General features: G+C 41.1%; 1 protein-coding gene across 1 annotated transcript in view; it reads left to right on the top strand.

Annotated features, from left to right (window-relative positions):
• Positions 1 to 14,519, top strand: part of SHISA5 (shisa family member 5) — a 30,854-nt gene extending 16,335 nt beyond the window's left edge. The window contains exons 4-6 of the mRNA XM_056864353.1: positions 9,034 to 9,158; positions 11,746 to 11,964; positions 14,351 to 14,519. Of these exons, the coding sequence (XP_056720331.1) occupies positions 9,034 to 9,158; positions 11,746 to 11,964; positions 14,351 to 14,427 (421 nt within the window). The 3' untranslated portion in view covers positions 14,428 to 14,519. The remainder of the gene's footprint in view (positions 1 to 9,033; positions 9,159 to 11,745; positions 11,965 to 14,350) is intronic.
• The last annotated feature ends 6,970 nt before the right edge of the window (positions 14,520 to 21,489 follow it).

The following is a 21,489-nucleotide window of genomic DNA, read 5'->3' as shown; positions in this document are numbered from 1 at the left end:
CTGGAATATGGATATTGATTTCGGTCCTGCATAAGCTTGTAATCTCATCTTGCTCTCCTGTATTTTAGTCATCCGTTCTGTTCAGAATGCAAATACACATGTATCTTGCTAATATATTCTTATTTTACAGTGCTCATCATTGTCCTTGTACACATCTCGAAGATTCATTTATACTTATTCACAAATGGTCTCAGTTTCTAACATGGGAATAATTAGGACATATCTGTTGTGAAGCAAACAAAATACCAACTGTAGAGCACTTTTAGTAATAAAATGCCATATAAATGAGAGGGAGCAGTCTTAACAAATGTAGTTAAGAGATCTAGAAAATCCTCTCCAAAAAAGTCTGCCAGAGGACAAAGCGTAATTTAGCAGTGCAATCCTATGCGGAGCAGTTCTGCATAGGATTGTACTGCCACATGGAATTGTGTGTGTAAAGTGCCTTCAAGTCGCAGCCAACTTATGGCGACCCCTTTTGGGGTTTTCATGGCAAGAGACTTAACAGAGGTGGTTTGCCAGTGCCTTCCTCTGCATAGCAGCCCTGGTATTCCTTGGTGGTCTCCCATCCAAATACTAACCAGGGCTGACCTTGCTTAGCTTCTGATATCTGACGAGATCAGGCTAGCCTGGGCCATCCAGGTCAGGGTGCCACATTTGGGGAGGGCTACCTCCCCAAATTGTTGTGATGGCTACTGTTGTAAATAACAATTAAAAAGGATTGCTCAGATTCATTAACTAGTTCTTGAAAGATTTAAAAGGAACCTTTCTGTTTCCCAGCACCATTAAAATGTGTTAGGTGATCATTCTGTTTGGGTTCTGCATCTTATTAGTTTATTGTTGCCTCAACCTTTTTGTGTGTACCAGAGTTAAATTATATTATTCATACAGAAAGTTTGGGCAGAATGAGTTAAAGCTATTAGAAAATTTTGAGTGCAAACATCTTTCTTTTCTTTTTCTGGCCTTGAATTTGTCTGTGGCCCTCCAGAATGAAAATTGGTGTTCTGTGCCTTTAAGTAGGATTTTTTAGCATTGAGCAGGGCGTGTCTAGAGAAGCCTGCCATGTGTGTTTTTTCCTGCTGATGTCACTGCAAAGGTAACACAGAGCCAGCCTTCAGTGTTTCTCAAAAATGCAATCAGTTTCGTTTTCGAATGGGAAGAAATGAAAAGGGCCTAAGGGACTGAGAAGAGGATTTTTAGAGAGAAAACAGGGTAGAAGCTTTTGCTGGAAACCAGAATGGGGTAAGTTTTAACTGTTCTGTATTCTGGCATATTTCTTTCAGGCTTCTTAAAACTGTGAATCCTGGGGATTTTCTACACAGTTTTAATTATGTAGGTACTGTATAGGAAACAACTCAGTTTTCTGAAAATCCTTCTTTTGCCAAATACAAAACAACCTTTATGAAATGCAGCCATTTTCCTGAACAGTTAGACCTGCAGAATAACTGATGAGGGGAAAAATCTTTAAACCTTTATGTCTTTTGTCCATTGAACATGTAATGTTAACACAATCAAGGATTCACTTCTTAGCAGCCCTGTCTTTTCAAAAATTCCACACATAACTGACGTGACAGACCTTCTTTCTAAAATACAACAATCTCTAAAACTGAAAGACAATTCATACCCTTCAAGTTGGAAATGTTATTTAAGTGGCTTTCAGCTTTGTTCAGAAATTACAATGTTTGAACTGTATTTTGAGCTTTATTTACATTAAACTGAATGGACCTGCTGTGAGTTACTAGTGATACTACTTCTATCGCACAATAGTGATACATAGGAGGGGGCACAGTGGTGACTGTTATCTGTGGACATCTATAGGAATCTATACAACATATAGTTGGCGTGGTGCCATGTAGTGTGTAGTCAAACAGATACTCTTGATTGAGAGTACTGATCATCTGCAAAGCACTGTGTGCAAAATCCAAGCCCTGTATTCTGCACATAGAGGGTGGTGAATGGAAGCTCCTGTGTGGACCAATCAGCCCTTGAATGGAGATGGCACTAGCCCATGGTGTCATTGGCTACCAAGTTAAGTCTACAGGGGCTAATTCAAGCATACAGCATACACCTGTTCACTGTATTACAGCACATTGAATGTGACAGTGACAGAGTGATGTGTGTCCCAGAAGCAAATCTGCTGCCCTCTGAGCCCATAAAGTGCATTGAGAAACAGAGGAATGGGAGCCTATAACTTTCCCCAGATTGCCTTGCTAGATACTAGGTGCTGGAAACAAGTAGGTAGGTGCCAGGCTGGTCAGCCATGTGGAAGCTTCTGGGTCTACCTGCAAGCCCAAAGCATGTGGCAGTCTCCAGTAAATTGAGAGGCATATGTATTGAGGCATGCAGAAATGTCCTCTGAATTAGAGCACCTCAGAACTTTACTGTGCCCTATGTCTAGCAGTACTCTAGTGAATGGCCCCTAACTATGGAACTTGCTATAATAATTTGATGTTTGTGTTGTGCGTTTAATATTTTGTCTCAGTAACTCTTACACAACTCTACAAAATAGGTCACGTGGGTGTGGCTGAGACTGAGGGATAAGCTGAGACCGAGAGAGAAGCATCTGCATCAGAGCTAGGCTACATAGGAATTTAATGTCTGGATGGGGTTTTGATCTAGTGGTTCTTGGTTCACAATTCATGGTCTTAACTACTTGTAGACTTGCAAAACCTGAACAATCCTAACCTAAAACTCCTGCACAATCTGAACCACACGTACTGAGCTAGATAGTCCAGGGGACTAATTCTGTATAAGGCAGTTTCCCACTTCTTTGACATAAAATCTGAGTAGAATAATGCTGACTGACTGTTTTCAGAACAGTAGCAGGCCCTTAAGAGATAAACGTATGCTTCTCTAAATCAGACTAAGATTTGGAGAGCAGAAATTGGTACTTTTGGATCCCAAATAAATATATGTAAATAAAAGATGTATTAAAAAAGGTGTGTTTGATCCTATGCGTGATATTTTCAGGTCTACTTGTAGGATGGGAGAGCAGGATAGACATTATAGGACCAGCAGAGAAACTCCATCCTTTAACTAATGAAAATCCTGTTGAGCCTTCTCTACTTCAGAGCATGTAACAGTTATTAACCACTTACTTTAAGACTTTTCAGTGGGGTCAACTGTGTATGAGGACAGTAGCCTAATCCTTACCTTCCTGCAGCCCTCTCCCCAAGCATTTCCACTCACAGTATCAGAGTCTGGTTAGTTGAAAAGTGGTATCTGGGGCTAGGCCACAGAGGGTTGATGCTCCTCACCCATGCACCATTTCTGTTCAGAAACGTAGATGTGCATCTGTCACAATCACACAGAAAGCAGGGTGTGTGCACATTTAAACAGGTGATTGCTGCTATCACGTGTAGTTCAAGGTATAGTTCTTGTGTTTACTGCAATTGAACACCTATTTGCAGAGGGATGCTAGCACCTTGAGGGAGATTAAAGTTTGTATCTCTTCTTTCATTTTTGCTAGGCTTGAGTAAAGTTGTTGGTCAAGAAAATACAGAAAATGAGAGAAGAGATATGAACCTTAATCTCCCTCAAGGTGCCAACATCCCTCTGCAAATAGGTGTTAAGTTGCAGTAAACACAAGAACTATACCTATGGATTGCATGCCGTAGTAATTACTATGGAGAGAAGAAATTGAGTAAACTGGGAATAGCCACAGCACACGAGAGACTGGCTCACTGAGAAGGGGGACAAGGATGGGATACTTATAGATGTCAGACACTTGGGGGATAATAAAACCAAACCCTAGTCTGTTTCTAGGGTTTCTGAACTCAGACTACCCTTTTGCTTTCATTTGGTTCAACATGTCTAAAGCAGGGGTGCGATGGTAGCCCTTCCCCTACCCAGCCTCTTCTCCTCTGCAGCCTCAATTCCCACCCACCCCATTGTTTTGTGCCCAGCTGGAGACACTTTTAGAATCAAACCCCAGCCTGGGAAATAATAATAATAATAATAAGGGATAATTGTAGGCTTATGAGAGGTGAGTGACCCCATGATAGATTTTTCAGTATATATTTTGAACTGGGCACCAAAAATGGAATTAAAGAATAAAGGGACAGCTATCCTATCATAAATGATCTCATACTAGGTCAGGGGTCGGCAAACTCATTAGTCAAAAGAGCCAAATATCAACAGTACAATGATTGAGATTTCTTTTGAGAGCCAAATTTCTTAAACTTAAACTATATAGGTAGGTACACTGTTTATTAACTTAATAAACTTTAATTAAAGTTTTAAGTCTTAATTAAACTATAGGTACACTGAATAAAACTTGATATCATACTTAATAGTGATCTTATTTATTGATAAAAAATAAATTGTAAGTCCCTGCCATTTCCCCCTCTCCGTCCGGAGTCCTCGTCTGGAGGCCTGGTCTACCGCCATAAAAGCCTATTGGTAGACCTGGCCTCCGGCTGAGTCCCATTGGGAGAACAGGTCTACCCATTGGCTTTCTTGGCAGTAGACCTGGCCTCCGGAGGCCCATAGAAGCCAATTGGTAGACCTGGCCTCTGAAGGGGGACTTTTTCCCCTCCTCGGAGTCCAGGTCTACCTCCAAGAAAGCCAGTGGGTAGACATGGCCTCCCAATGGGACTCAGCCAGAGACCAGGTCTACCAAAGGAAGCCCGCCCCACCCAACAGCTGATAGGCGGGGGGGCAGGAACTGCCGAGCCGCCCTCCCAGCAATCGCGCTGCTAGAGGGGAGGGGAGGCTTTAGCCTCCCAACCATTGAGGGCAAGGAAAAGGGGGACCCGGCCATTCTCCACGGCGGGGAGGGGGAGAGACAGCTCGCCCACTCTCTCTCTCTCTCAGGCGCGCCGGCTCCGCAGCCCGGCTGCCGGTGCAAGCGGGTGCAAGAGCAGGGGCTCTGAACCAAGTTCGGAGAGCCGTACTCAACAGGCCAAAGAGCCGCATGCGGCTCTGGAGCCGCAGTTTTGAGACCCCTGTACTAGGTCTTAGTTTTCACATTCTGGTGTCATAAAATGCAGAAGTGCACAGCCTCCAAGTAGTTTAAAAACAAGAACAAAAAGTCACGACATAAGGCAGTTGGAGGGAACTTGCACAAGTCCTGCAGGGGTTATGCCGTATTAATTCCCCAGCAATACCAGTACAACCAAATGTGATATGTAGAGGAAAAATAAACAGGAAGAAGTCATTCACTTACTACAAAATATTGCAGTTTAGTTTTCTGGGAAAGTGTGATATAAGCACAGCAGTAAGGAAAAATGTGGTGCACAGCCAATAAAAAGAAGCACTTCTCTGAGCAAGCAAAAGCAGAGAAAATTACTGTAGCAAGGCGAAGCAGGCATTATTCATTTATGTCATCTTGGCTATGTGGTTTAAACTGGTTGTGCTGCAAATGTGATTGCATAATGAAGTATGGTGTTGTCTTATTAGTTACTGTTTGCTTGCAAGCCTGACGAGCAGTGCTTCAGAGGGCACAGCTACATGACATAGAGTGCCTGGAGCTGTTTGACCACTGGAATTGTCTTGCTTCAGAAATGTCATGGAGGCCTTATCCTGCTCGGAGCCACAGTGGGGAAGGGAGAAGATCCCTCTCCTCCCCCTGCACCTGAGCAGGATCCGGCCCTCCATGCCATTTTTTTAAGCAAGAGAATTCTGGCAGTAAAGAGGGTGCAGCTTCCCCAAGTCGTCCCTGGGGATGCTGCATCGTCTAGTTGTGCCAACCACTCTGGCACTGCAGAGGCTCCTTCCACATGGAAGTGATCCTCTGTAGCTCTTGGCAGCTGCTGTGCCTGAGGGGGCATTTCAGAGTATCCACACAAGTTTCCCCCACGTTCCTTGCCTCATCCCTTCTACAGTTGCTGTTTGCTTTGTGCAACCCAGAGGGCTTTTGTTTGAGGGTGTGTTTTTTTTTAATGTCAGTAGTGGCTAGATTGCTGTAGTGTTATAACAATGTGTTAGTTCCCAGTTTGAATTCTGAAAAAGTAAATCTCTGGCTCTTTTTGAAGAGTAACAAGGGAAAACATCTTGCACCTTTTTCTTTATAACTTTGCAACGGGGCTAGATCCTTTTTAAAAAAGTGAAAGCTAGGAACTAGTACATTGCTGTAATATTGCTATAGCGTTATAATAATCAATTACTGGTTCCTTTCCCCCCCTTTTTTAAAAGCTCTCCAGTGGCATGGGAAAAATAGTGGCAATGGGTCCTGAAGTAAGGAAAATCCCACTGATGGGGCAGGGCTATGGTTTGACACTAGACAGCTATAGCTATCAAGACAAGAATATAGGTACCTTGTTATGTAAAACAGATTTTAGGATTTAAAAAATATGATTTCTCAGATGTGTTCCTCTTCAGAATATAACATTTAATTTGAAGGTTATCTTCCATCTGAAATGTCTCTGTTAGCATACATATTATAGATCATGAAACATGTGCAAAGTAACTCTTATATTCTAATATAGTATAGGGCAGATCCTCTAATTTTTCATGGTTACTTGCTCCAGAATCCAAACCAACAAGCAAGATTAAGAAAAGACTAAGAAATTAATTTTCAGATGACAAATTGATTCTTCTCAAATGGCTGGAAAAATTCTTTTGTGTACAACAGTTATATCCTGAAGTAACAAACCCCTATAGAATGTTCTAATTTGACAGTTCTTATTCAGCGTCAGCTGAAACATGCTTTTGGGTATACTTTCAGTATATTTCCTTCCAGAAAATATACTTGCATTAAAATATTGTCAAAGGCTTTCATGGTCAGAGTTCATCCGTTCTTGTAGGTTATCCGGGCTGTGTGACCGTGGTCTTGGTATTTTCTTTCCTGACGTTTCGCCAGCAGCTGTGGCAGGCATCTTCAGAGGAGTCACACTGAAGGACAGTCCTTCAGTGTGACTCCTCTGAAGATGCCTGCCACAGCTGCTGGCGAAACGTCAGGAAAGAAAATACCAAGACCACGGTCACACAGCCTGGATAACCTACAAGAGCTGATACTTGCATCAGAACATCCCCCCCCCCCCCGGTCATAGGCAGAACCGGAAAAATATATACCATCCTAGCTTTGTGTGGCCCAAAGGTACTTTCACTGCAATATTTCCCAAAAGATTGTATCAAACTTGGCTTGGAAAATGTCTCAGGAAAAAACATGGAGACAGGATTAATAGAGGACGATGTTATGCAGATGCTCCCAAGAACACCCCTGCTGTAAAGAAGTCGAGACAGATCAAAACTTCCATGTGGAAATTGCCAGGCTCTCAGAGGGAGGCTTTCTGCTGCCCTGCTAATTGGTGACGCCTTGTGTCAATGCTTGGCAATGCTGCCACTGAGCTATAGCCCGTCCTTGAAGGTGTGGCTTATGGGTAATGAGGTTGATGTATTGGCCTCAGCAGTCAAGCACATGTGGGGAAACAGTACGTGAACAGGTGTAGCTTGCATCCCTATAGTGTACAGTTAACAGCAGCAATCCTTGTCCATCAGGAAATTCCAGCTTTAATGTTTATTCCCCCCAGTGTACTAAGAATTCCTTTTTAAAAAAATCATAGGAGAGGTTGAATAGTCAGGCTGTAGTAGTCGGCTGTTCATATAGGCCTTGAGTCTCATTTTCCTTACTAACCAAATAAAGCACTTGTTTACACGAATAGGAAAGAACAGTTGATGAGTTCAAGATGTTTGTGGGGGTGCTTTTTCCAACTTTTCTGTGGGCTTAAGGAATTAGTGAGCCAATATTGTTGCTTCCAAATGGCTCGGTGCAGTTTCAAGGAGCTGACCCCTTGCCTTTTATGAGTAACGTTTGTTTAGAGTTCAAAGGACCAAAGTGCTCTGAATTGCCTCACAACACAACGGAAAGCTGGAGACTAATATTTAGCTTGCTTCCAATGTATAATTACAATAGGTCAGTGGCTGAATTGCTTTTTAATGCAGCATACACTTCTTTTTTTGCTCAGATTGTAGGAGCTGAATTCAACTGCTTGACAGAAGATGAAGAACCCATTAAAATGCTTCATTTTGTTTAACTCTGGTTGTTTTGAATGCTTGTAGAAATAGTTTGAACCAGAAATTCCAACAAAAAGGCTTGACATCTAGCATCCTTGGAAAACTGACTAACAATGTCCAGGGGGCAGAGGGGGGGGAGAGAGAGATCTCTTTTCAGAGTTGTCTATGCTTCTCCCTCTCATTTATCAATCATTTATACCCCACCTTTCCAGTCCCACAAGACAAGAGCTGCTTTGCACCGTGACCCTTCCTGAAAGGGCATAGTTTTACTTTCTGTGCTCCTCCAGAGCATCTGACTCTGCCCTACCTCATCCTCACTGCTAATGTGTCTCACCCCAGCGTCTTCCACTGCCCTGCCCCTTTACTGTGGATTAGAATATGTATGGGCAGGACCCATGGCACTTCCGAGCAATGCCCAGGTCACTGCTGGAACTAAATAAACGTTACATACTAACGGTCCTGTGCCTAGATCCTGCAATGACCCCATTGGGTGCCACTTAAAAATAGGACAGGTACACACTGGTGTGGGTCAGCCTAATGACTTCTGCAGACGGTAGGTTGACTAATTTGATAAGAAAAGTATAACAATGTTCATAATAATGTAATCCCGCACTTCAGCATGACATACCAGGCTTCACCTCCACTTCCTTTTTTTTAATACAAGTGTGTGTGTTCATATCTGTTTCCTTGCAGTTGTGTGTGGGGGTTCTTTCTGCACGGTGCAAATTATTTTTGTACACTATCGTTTTTTTGGCTCTGAGCTTATAATTTTCATGCACCATGGTCGTAATGATTTTCTTAAAATGTGTTCTAAAAAACAACCAAATAAGGGAAATTCTGTACTGTTGCGAAAAATTTATCATTTATGCTTTTTCATTTTGTAACATAAATTAGATCAGATGTCTGATTAACAAGGAGTAATTTTATATTATTTCACTATTTATTGTTCTAACTGAAGATTTATTCCTAGTTCTCTATTCTTTTGAACTGTAAAACAATTTTTCCAATTGTGCATGATATATATTTTATAAAAATCTGTAGTACAAAAAGCTTAATTCTCAAATGTCTTTTGTCCTTCAGCTTTGGGACTTTCGTAGCAGTTGGAGTTACACTCTTCGTGCTGTTTGTTGTGACTGTTATTCTCTGCTTCACGTGCTCCTGTTGCTGCTTGTATAAAGCATGCCGAAGGCCACCAGCAGCACGGCGTGAGTATTGTCTGTCGCTTCCCTTCTGCTTTGCCTAATAAAAAGAAGAGTGCCATTGTCAAACCAGAAGAGAAAAAGAAGTCTGCATGGCAAGGACACTTCTTAGTAACGTGTAGTTTCCGGGATTAAGATGCAGAAGGCAGTTTGTTCAGTCCTGTGCACGCCTGATCTGCCCACACTGCAGAACAAGGTGATAGAAAAAGCTGTAACCTTTCAGACTGCAGGAGTGAAGAGTCATCTTTTGAGTGCTGTCTGATGTAACAACTTTCTGAAAGTATTTGTTTATTTAATCAAATTTATAGCCCGCCCTCAATTCCCAGCCAAGCCTGGCTCAGGGTGGACAACTATAAAATCACACAAAACCATAAAGCATCAAGGCAAAAACATAACATCACACTAATTAAAACAACAACAAGATGGCATAAAATAAACTAGTTGCCACTTTGGGACTGGAATATAGCAGATTATCCCCCTCCTCGATACCATAGGTGGGGGGAGGATGGGGAAGTAAACATTTAGCCCTGCAGAGAAAGTGTCTATCCTAATGCTTTACATTCTGCACTAATTTTCACTTACAGGGAATTATTAATATAAGAGAACTCAGAAAAATATACTTCCTTACCTGCATTCCAAAGCGGTACAGTTCATTCTACCACCTGGGGCCAAACATCATTTCAGGGCCCAGCATAATCTTGTAGCATGCCCACCTTCACTACGATCCCATCCTATGCATACGTTCACCTGAGTCATGAAAGAAAGTTTGCTGTTCCCTTTCTCAAATGACATAAACCATGGGTCAAGGCCAGGCCTCAGTAAAAGGTACCCATTTCTGTCACCTGATCACTGTCTCATTCTCCTGCATTGTCTGGCAATTCTTAAATGTTTCTTTAAACTTCCAGTGATTAACAGTATAATTGTGTATAGAATTACCACAGTTTAAGGCCAGATCTACTCATTCTACTGCATGAGCAGACTAAGCTTTAGAGAAGTAACTGCATAGGAGTGAATTACTAGAAGATGGCAGGGTTTCAGGAACATTCAAGAATAGCTAGTTAATAGAGCAAATAAAGATGGTAAAACTGTTACATTCTTGGTTATTTTTTAAATGTTAGGTAAAGATTTGCTTGATAGTTTACATATAAATGATCCTATCTTTAGAAAAGAGATATTTGAACATGTAATTTGGTTTCCAACCCTTAGTTAAAAAAAATTCTGGAAAAAGGTGCATGAATGTTTTTAGATTTGGAAGTGAGATGATCAAAAAGGAAGAAGATGTAGCTTGGTAGAAAAGAATTTAATAACTCAGTGGCACAAAAGAAAAGCATTGGCCTTGTTTTCTAAAAATATTTTAGACTATGTTTCTGAATAAAATTATACACAGAGGCCTTGGAATTAACAAATATGTAACCAGCATTGTGGGCCCTGGCCTGGATGGCCCAGGCTAGCCTGATCTCGTCAGATCTCAGAAGCTAAGCAGGGTCAGCCCTGGTTAGTATTTGGATGGGAGACTACCAAGGAATACCAGGGTTGCTATGCAGATGAATTATAGTTTCCTGAAAGTAATTGATTTAGAAGGGCTTTCCCTGTAATAAGAGGGGAAATAATAATCTCACAACAATATTAGTTTTAAAATGTTGGATGATAAGTTTGTTTTTTGAAGATATGTCTCTGTTCAGCAATGATTCTCAGACTGGGGGTTTGTGAGGCCAGGAGGGAAGAAGAGAACAGGAAGGATCTGCCAGGAGAGGAGGATTAATAGTGGTGAAATAGTGCCTTAATAGTGGTGAAATAGTGCCTGTTGCTCAACAGTGCTCTGTATTTATTATAAATACTAAACATGGAAAAGACCTCTAAACTTACTGAGTGTTAACTCATGAGATTCCTGTTGTTTCAAGCTGGGAGGGGGATAGCATGAAGTTACTTTACCAGTTGGCTTGTAAGCTACAGTAATTTAAGAAGCAGGTCGCACTTCAAACTGTGTGCGAGCTACTGCTCTACAGAAGAGGGAGAGAGGGAGATTTGTGTGTTGGTATGTTTGGGGGAAATTATGAACCTTTTTTTGTGGGATAATGGTGCAGCCAAAGGTATTAGGAAAACTGTTTTTTCAAAAGACAAAAAAGACAACCTTTTTTGGAGGTTTTTAAGAAGAGGTTGGATAGCCATCTGTCAGCAATGCAAATTCTATAACCTTAGGCAGATGATGAGAGGGAGGGCATCTAGGCCATCTTCTGGACATGGAGTGGGGGTCTAGGGGGGAGGTAGTTGTGAGTTTCCTGCATTGTGCAGGGGGTTGGACTAGATGACCCTGGTGGTACCTTCCAACTCTATGATTCTATGAAAAATAAATGAATGACAGCATTGCCTGGAGCCATAATCTCAATCTTCTCTACTAAAATGGAAATAGGATGGATAATAAAGCAATGTTTTTTTAATTTCTTTAAATAAGAGCTTTTAATATTGTGCTGCTGAATTGCTAAAAATTCAAGTGGAAAAAAAAAACCCGTTGCGAAAAAGAGAGCAGACGTTGTTTAGAAAGTTCCTTGTTCATAAATGGCTGGCCTTCCTGGCTCTCTGTCTGTTTTTGCAGCTATTATAACGACGACTACAGCCACTACCGTGGTGCAAGTGCCGTATCCCCAGCAGCCTGGGATGGCACCAGGTTACCATGGAGGTTACCACACAGGATACAGTCCTGTGCCGGTGCAGCCGCAGCCTGGAGCGCCAGCAGCACCCTACCCGACACAGTATCCTCCGCCTTACCCCATGCAGCCTGCAGGACCACCAGCCTACCACGAAACAATGGCAGGTAAGGGGACCAAATCTGTTCGAGGAAAGCATCTGAAATCATTGGTTTTCCTTCCTTAAATGGCCTGGTGACCACAAGGGTTGTTATTCATTGTAGTAGTTTACTTATGCAAGCTGTCCTGCCACACATAGTGGCCTTCCTCTAACTGTTTAACTCATATGTTCGGTGCAAATTAAAAAAAAAAAGATTATTCATGTTTGGTTTTTTAATTAAAAAGCAGTTTAACCAATCTAAACTAATTATCTCTGTGTGTGCACACTCATACTCTGCCTCTGCGAGCTTATTTAAATGTGCTTCCATTCTTGGGTCCTTTTGCATTTTTGAGGAATTATAGCTGTGGTTCCCGGGTGGGCTTTAGTGAACTTACTATCCTAATTAACATCCCACAATGCTCCATCCCCAAACAGCAAGTGTTTACTGAGAAGTCATTCATTTCAACGAGACAGAACTGTTTTCCTTTTAGCCACCAGCAGTATTATTTTTATTTTATTTTTCAATTTCTATCCCGTCCCTCCCTGGCAATGCCGGGTTCGGCAGGGCTCACAACATGTTATAATTGATGTCATATTCATTTCCTGATCTTGTTTATTCTTTATGATCCTTTTTTCTCTGTTTAAGTTGATGTGTTAAATCAGCTCAAAATTTCGTTTTTGTGCATTAGAGGAACTGAAAAATATTGATCCCGCCCCCCCCCCACTGTGCACCCCAAGAGAGGTGCCTCTGAGCACCCTGCTCCCACTGACTGCCTCTCTCCAGCACATCTTCTGCACTCTTCTAGGGGTACAGCAGACAGCTGGCACAAGCACTGGGTTGCAGGCATCTTCCCTTCACCTGTCCAGGCTCCCTTCTGATAGGAGCTACCAGTGGGTCACCTTCTTTCCTTGCCCTGATCATTTCACGATGGCAGCGTCATGGTCTATGCTGCACCCTGTACTTCGTCAGATAGGAATGGAGTTTCATCCCTTGGGTCCATTGACAGTTCCGCCTTCCTCAGACAGCTTCCTTCAGTCTCCCATTCTGTAATATCTGCCTTGTAAGTTTTTCACACCTACTGCCACTCCCCCCTCCACAGAAGATCTTCATCTCCCTTATACATTACCTTTCCCTTCGTACTGAATATGGGACTCTACGGGCATAGGATAGCTGGGAAATAGGATTTCCTTGCCCTGGGGAAATTTTTAAACGGTGCATAGGGAAGTCATAGCTCTAGAAACTGGAACTTAAAGTATTCAGCAAGCAAAAAAGACAAAGTTATGAGCTCAAGTTTCCCCCTCCCCCATTGTTAATACAATTAGCCCTTTGTTTAATCATTTCCAGGTGATTTGCTGTAACTTGTACTGCTTTCACTGTTGCATACCACAGAATTGGAAATAATCTAATTTCTGAAAGTATTTTGGCAGTTATTTGCAAGTTACTTTGAATCCATTCATTGTGGTCATTGGTTACATCTTGGTATAATGCTTGCTTCTTTATAACGGATACAATTTGCTTGGAAAATCTTGCAGATCAAGATGGAAATGCTTCTTGAATTCTTAAACATGTTTATTCTCTGTGACGGGGTCAAACTAGACTCAAGGAAGATCACCTATCACCCAGCTTTTTTCTTTTAGCAGTTACAGCTACACAAGGTCCCAATTGGGATCTGGGCCATGTGAGGAGAGGTGGTTTTAACCTGCCCAACACTGCCCAGTTTCATTAATTGAAACCCCTTGTTGTTGTTAGTCTTTTAAAGAAAAAAGATGGGACCAGTCTCCCCCCCCCCCTTTTTTTTTTCTTTAAAGGTCTGTAATAGTATTGGGGGTGTCAGATCCAATGATTACAATTGGGCAGAGCTGGGAGAGTGCAATCCCCTCTGCTTTATCATCCAGCCCCACCATGAGTGCTTAAAAAGAATCTGGGAAGGTCTGTCATGGATCCCCCCCAGTGTCTTATATAGCATGGAGACCCAGTGTGGTATAGTGGTTTGAAGCGGTGGACTCTAATCTGGAGAACCGTGTTTGATTCCCTACTTCTCCACATGAGTGGCAGACTAATCTGGTGAACCAGGTTGGTTTCCCCACTCCTACACATGAAGCCAGTTGGGTGTGACCTTGGGCTAGTCACAGCTCTCTTAGAGCTCTCTCAGCCCCACCTACCTCACAGGGTGTCTGTTGTGGGGAAAAGGAAGGGAAGGTGATTGTAAGCTGGTTTGATTCTTCCTTAAGTGGTAGAGAAAGTCAGCATATAAAAACCAACTCTTCTCCTCCTCCTCCGTTTTGAATGTGGAAGTGCAAGTCATGAAGGAAAACATTAGGAAATTGTAAGATAGTACATTGTAAAGTAAGACCAAAAGGGGAAAAAATATATAAAATATATAATTTTGATATATTATCTTGTTTTGTAACAGGTGCTGGAGCTTCCTATCCAACAGTTCAGCCACCCTATAACCCTGCATATATGGACCCTCCAAAGCCTACTTATTAAATGGACCACCTGCTGTGTGTCTGCACAGATTTCTTCAAACTGAATCTATCTTGAGACACACTATCTTAAAATACTATTCTGTTACAGGGAGAGAGAGAAAAAAACGAATCACCAAGAGATAGTAGTCTTTAAAAAAAATGCCTTGAGTATCACAAAGGGGGGAAAAAGATTCTGCACTTGGATTTACTTATACCTCGTACAAATAAAATAGATATTCAGTTAGAAAGAGATGAAAGCAAGAACAATTCAAAGTGGAAATCACAGATATATCCTGCAATACTTAGAGGTCCAATAAAAGGGAATGTTCATGATAATGTGAGTAGCAGTCATAATTCTGCCAGTCAAAGGGAATTAGAGGTATGACTCAGCAAAGTCTGTGTAAAGCCTGATATTGTGGGGTGTGTGGGGTTTTTGTTCATTTGTTTGTTTTGGACTACTGTCATAAAATAACTTCAAATGGAAATATTGTTTGGTAGAATATTTAGCCTATAGCAAGGAATGTGTGATTTTTCTGTATGTTTGTCCTGTGTGCAGCTTTTATGTTATTCACTGTAAGCTTTTCTGAATTTTAATGTCAACCATGTGAATTTTCTTCTTGTTTTGGTGCTTCACTTTAAAAGATTAGTATTTCGATTTTTATCCTTGTAAGAAATTTTTATCTGTCTGCTGAAAGTGTACCCAAAAGCATGTTTCAGCTGACGCTGAATAAGAACTGTCAAATGAGAACATCTATAGGGGTTTGTTACTTTGTTGTACACAAAAGAATTTTTCCAGCCATTTGAGAAGAATCAATTTGTCATCTGAAAATTAATTTCTTAGTCTTTTCTTAATCTTGCTTGTTGGTTTGGATTCTGGAGCAAGTAACCATGAAAAATTAGAGGATCTGCCCTATACTATATTAGAATATAAGAGTTACTTTGCACATGCTTCATGTTCTATAATATGTATGCTAACAGAAACATTTCAGATGGAAGATAACCTTCAAATTAAATGTTATATTCTGAAGAGGAACACATCTGAGAAATCATATTTTTTAAATACTAAAGTCTGTTTTACATAGCAAGGTACCTATATTCTTGTCTGATAGCTATAGCTGACTAGTGTCAAACTTGGCTGAATAAAGAAAAGAAACTGGCCCAATGGAATTAGGGACTTGATGACAAGATGTGTCTGTAAAAGGGAATTTCTTGTTTGCATGTTAAATGTTGAGACCAAATTATGTAGTAAGTTACTGAAATACTTTCAGTATACCTTTTGAAGTTAAATGGGAACTTGGAAAGCTACCTAAAATTGGAAAATGACCATGCATGTTATAAAAAATATCAGGGATGTTTAACTGGTAGAATATTTTTGAAGTATGTCTTCTGGTTTGACATGGTTGGTGAAGTATCCAAACTTTTTTAAACCTTGTGCTTGTATAATTGACTTAACATTTTCATTATTCTAAAGAGCTTTTTAAAAACTGAGACTAACAAGGTTGTTTTTCTACTCTTGATTCAGTCAGTATAGAGCTGACTGTGTTCTTACCCTTTTTTTATAAATCTGTCACAAAAACTAGAGCCGTCATTTTATACCTTCAAGATACCATTTAAGGCATAAAGCAACAGTCTTTCTTCTCCTTTGCTTTTCATTTGTTGTACTGATATATACAATCCCTTAAACTTTAGGGTTTATTTTTTAAAGAAGTACTTCTGAAATCAGTGGGAGTGAAAGGAATAATGAAATAATTGTACTGCATAAATTATGGCATACCTAGTTCTCATTCCTGTTTTGTTCCATATGAAGATGTCCAAGTACAGAATTCTAGCAAATACCAAGGACCCCAAAAACTGCTAGCAGACCTGTTTGATTAGCTGGGGGTGGTGGTAAAGGGACAGAAACAAGTCTTTGTACATTCCTATTTCAGGAGCTGTTATTCTTTGTTACAGATTGCTTTTGGAGTTACAAAGTCGTAATTCATTTCTCTGTCTGAGCAGAATATTTGAAGAAAGTTACTATAACCTTTGTACTACTTTACAGTCATTGTCCTTCCTGTTACTTTGCCATGAAACAAGGCACATATAAAATGACTATTTTTGATGTAAGGATAGCCCTGTGTGTACTCATAGAATGCAGCCTTTTGCCTATGCATTTTGTCCACATAATAATAATGTGGAATAAGAAAGATTTGTGATTATGAATAATGTGAGATGGATTTCCATCACAGTAAGTTTAGTGTGAAATGAAAAGGGAGGGGAGCCTTGATACAGGTTATACTTTTGGTAACAGATATATGTTTATAGATTTCCATATGCTATAAAAGGGAAGTCTTTTTAAGCGATCTCTGTCTTAATATATAAGTAACAGCTTATACATTATGGCTAAAAAAGTTTCCCCAGACCTCGTGAAGACATCAAAGTGATGGGAGCTATCTTAGTACAAGGCAGCTGGCATCCTGTCTGCTTGTAACTCTGTTGCTGATCATGCATTGCATCACAAACAATTGTTCCTCTTGCCATGAGACATATGAATGATGTGAAACCATATGGGGACCTGTAACAAGGATACCTGCCTGCTTTCTCTCTCACTCCCTGTGCTAGGTGGAGAGATTCTTTTAACTGTTAGCATTGACTTTCATACACATTGAGTATTTAGCTACCATTGTGCACCATGCAGTCCAGTTTACAGTCACATGGTTTGTTTAGAAATGGCATGAATGTATAACTAAGAACAGAATTTGTCCATGACAGTATTTTGCTTATATACTGGTAATATTTCTCTGTTGGTAATCCTACAGTTACTTATACAAGTCCTGTTGAAACCAATTGCATGTTAATAGAAATTATTGTGGCTGATGACATACTTTTTATTCAGTGCAGCAAATGGGTCAATTTCATTACTTTTTTAAACTAAAGCAGAAGGGAAATGGAAATTGAGCTTTAAATTGTACATGTTCAGTTTTTACTTCTGTTATTTGAAAGTGCCTTTTCAGAATTTTCTAGCAATTTAGTCAATGTACTATATCAATGAACCTTACATTTCTTGTAGAAATCCTTGATTTTTATAATACTGCTGTGTACTTGGTTTGTTTCCCATAATAAAGATGTATTCAAAGGATTCAAATGACATTCACAACTCTTTGTAATACATGTAGATAGTTAAAATACACTTGTTTTAAATCATACAATTTAGAAATATGGCATGCAGTCCCTTCCATGTAAAAGACAGTCACCCAAATACAAATAAAATTACTTGCAATTAAAATCTCTTTTAAATTGTTATGGTTACTTAGTCCCACAAACATCTATGAGACTTACATGTGATTGTTCCTGGGTTGGTGGTTTCTTTGTCTTGACCAATGATTAGAGACCTTGGGGAAATTAAGTTTTTTAGTATAAATACAGCATAGAACACTAAAAAGTAGTTCACATTCCCTACATGCTGGTTGACTAGCAAAATGTTGTGCTGGTCCCTGACAAAGCCATCAGAGCAGTGTGTCCTTGTCTTCACAACAGAGACAGAATTGCTGGTGTTTCTGGGTTTGGGGACATTTCCCTCTGGCTCTACAGGATGCAACCACTCCCCCTTTTTTTGGAAACTGAAACCAAATAGCATCACTTTACAGAAGCAAAGTGTCAGACCTAGCTTTCCCTCCACTTTGGTTGCAGGGTGTGCCTTGGAAGAGCCCAAGACAGATTGATAGCTATTGACAGCTATTGGATGCCCCTTACCCTTTGCCAAAATCCTAAAAGTGCCCACAAGCTCAACAAGGTTGGGAATCTGTGAAGTACACTTTCACCTACCAATCTTACCCATTTGCAGGGTGGCGCTTTTAGAAGGCTTTGTCCAGATAAGCAAAGCTGTTGCAGGGGAGTATAGAAGGAGGGGCAGTCCTGTAGGTATTAGGTTCCAAGGCCATTAAGAGCTTTGTAGGTCATAACCAGAAAGAACTACCTTACTTCAAAACAAAAGAATTAAAGAAGCTAGAAGTCTATGGTAACACTTGAGTCAATAATCTCTTGTTCTCTCTTTAACATTTGTTTCCTAATCTCATCATTTACAAGCTATATATTGCTTTCTGAACCTTTTGCATTCCACAGGAAATTCTGTCCCTGGTTTACAAAACTTATCTCATCCTAGATAATACTTTCCCCTAAAATATGAGTTATTGGAAGCAGGTGGCTATTTTTCACACTCATGTTTCCTTTTTCTCATAATGTATTGGCCTTCTACCACAAATGGCCTCAATGTGCCAATGCACTCTCTCTTCTCTCTTCTTTGCTCCCCCCCCCTCTCTGTGTATAAATTGTAATGATTTATACTCTATTCCGTTGCACCCAGCGTGACTTATAAAAATAACACAAACATCACATAACAGTCCTTGTAAAAAAAATAGCTATAAGACTAATAACATCAATTATAACAATATATAAAGGGAAATTAAAACACCAGAATTTTAAAGGAAGGATTGCTAAGAATGGCAACTGGGAAATATCATTTTGCAACCTTTGCGACTTAACTGTAGCCAAAAAACCAAAGTGTTTACACAGGATTTCTGAGTACAATCCATGAGAGTATTGCTAATCCAAGAACAAACAGCAACATATTCTTAATTTCATCAGGAATATCAGTAGTGTTGAGTGGTCTGCATTGGTCACACTCTTGTTCAGCAGCGTTCTGTCTTAAGGATGCTTTGTCATCACCCACTGTTGCTAGCCTCTGCCGAGGTGGCCCCACCTGTAAAAAACCTGGATGCTGAAGTCTCCAAGGTGCTTTGGAAATGGAAGCACACCTCTCATTTCCCTTGTACATTGCTCTAATGGCATTGAACTGCCTTGCATTTGAATCCATCCAGTGCATAAGGTCTCTGGGACATTGCTGAAAGACTCTTATTAGTGCAATGACATCTCCTTCTGCACTGTGACTGTTCAAAGGGTATGCTTTGTAGAACTTAAAGTATAAATCATGAAGCTTATAATTTTTCTTGCTGCCGAATAGGCTCGGTTGGTATATAAACTGGTGGAGTTGGTTATTTTCTTTGTCCAGTGCTTTCATGGCTTTAATGGTATCTGCACAATAGATTTCACCAAGAGTTGAGATACCCAGTGAAGATAACTCAGCTTTCAACAGAGGAAAATCGTAAGAACAGCCACTGTGCGCCACCAAACAGACTGGTGGGTCCTGCCGACTGAGAAAAGCGGTAATCATGTGCGTAAGGTGTGCGTTAAAGCTTTGCCTTTTGTTCTCCGCAAAAGCTTCATAATTCAGTCCTGTAATGGAACTTGCTCCTGGAGTAAAAGGCTTGTCCGGATTAATACAGATGCAAAGTTTATCTACTAAGCGAGGAAATAGTGGAACTGGTCTAAAAGTAGAATTGCTGTATTGCGGATTCTCGAAAGCATGCCTATTCACAGCATACAGGCACATTTCTGCAATTTTAGGCTGTGAGGGTGGCAAACCCGTCGCTTCTAGATCCATAAAAACAAATGTCTCAATAGGTTTTGGAGGAGAGTCAGAGGCTGTGCACATGCTGGATACCTAGGATAAAGAGACAAGTGACAATTAGAAAAAGATATTGCATTGTCCATGTGTAATTCTTATTCATCATACTTAATTTTGTCTGTAAATGGAATAAAAGAAAAAATAAACACTAAAAATGACAAAAACACTTTAAAATAAGATGCACGTAACTTTTAATTTTAAATTGGCTGACAGAAGGTATTAAAATGCATGCACACATTTCTTTACAATATTTCTGCCTTGCCCACACGGATATATATATATAATGAAAACTCATACAATAGAATAAAACCATAAAAACACACAATAAATAAGACAACAGCAGAAGTGAAATTAAAATGGCAGCTGCTAAACACAGCACACCTAAAAATGTAGCACCCCTCAGAATTGAGTCTCAGTTTAACGGGCCTCAGTAGCTGAGTTTTTGAGGCCGCATCAGCGTCCCCAGCAACTGGGGACTGCACCTTAACATCCCAGCCAGATGTCGTGTTGCTATGGTTAGGCTGTGACGGACAGAGCAGGCAGAACCAATCAAGGGCTGGCAGGCCAGGAAGGGCCTGGCCCTGTGCTCCTCACAGGCAAGCGGCATCAAGGGGCACACCCCACACCCTTTTAAAGGGACTGGGCTCTGCCATCAGTCCCTGGACAGCTGACAGAGTTGGCAAGGACCCAAGCAATCCCCCTCCCGCAGTGCCCCAAACAAGCCATTGGCTGAAGCGATACAAAGGCTGCCATCATCTTGAAAGGGGCAAGCAGACATGACAAAGATCTGTTCAGTGATAAGTGTCCTCTACTCACCAGCAGGCGTCCCCCCCCCACCCGGCAGCCCAGCCACTCTGCCAAGGGCACCCCCACGCCACCACTGACAGCAGTGGAGCAGGAGAGGGAGCCACTGGGGTGGGCTCAGATGTGGGGCATGCAGCACCACCCTCAGATCCCTCAATAGCCTCTTCAGTGGCACAGAAGTATTCTTGGACTGGAATAACAGTCATTCCCCTCTGGGCACTGAGAGCCAGCATGGTGTAGTGGGTAAGAGCGGTGGACTCTAATCTGGAGAACCGGGTTTGATTCCCCACTCCTCCACATGAGTGGCGGACACTAGTCTGGTGAACCCACTCCTCCACATGAAGCCAGCTGGGTCACACTCTCTCAGCACACTCCTCCACATGAAGCCAGCTGGGTCACACTCTCTCAGCCCCACCTACCTCACAGGGTGTCTGTAGTGGGGAGAGGAAGGGAAGGTGATTGTAAGCCGGTTTGAGGTTCCTTAAAAGTAGAGAACATTGGGGTTTAAAAACCAACTCCTCCTCTTCTTCTTCATTCCACTCACAGAGCAATCTAACTGTGCCCAGAGACTGTGATTCAAAATCTATTCTGCATTCACTGTAACTTTCATGTGCAGTAATGCATTGCAATGGAATCCATGCAAGTCATTTCTGGCTACCAGAATTGCAATGGAATTCCTGCTTCTCCCATTGTTCCCAATGAGCAATCCTGTCAGTACATCCCCTCTCAATGCACTCCAGTCTTAGTACCTGCAAATACCCCTGCTAGCTGAAAACC

Source organism: Euleptes europaea, chromosome 1 (genome assembly GCF_029931775.1).
Source record: "Euleptes europaea isolate rEulEur1 chromosome 1, rEulEur1.hap1, whole genome shotgun sequence".
Lineage (NCBI taxonomy): Eukaryota > Metazoa > Chordata > Lepidosauria > Squamata > Sphaerodactylidae > Euleptes > Euleptes europaea.
Note: the sequence above shows the minus strand (reverse complement) of the source record. Positions and strands in the feature narration are given on the sequence as shown.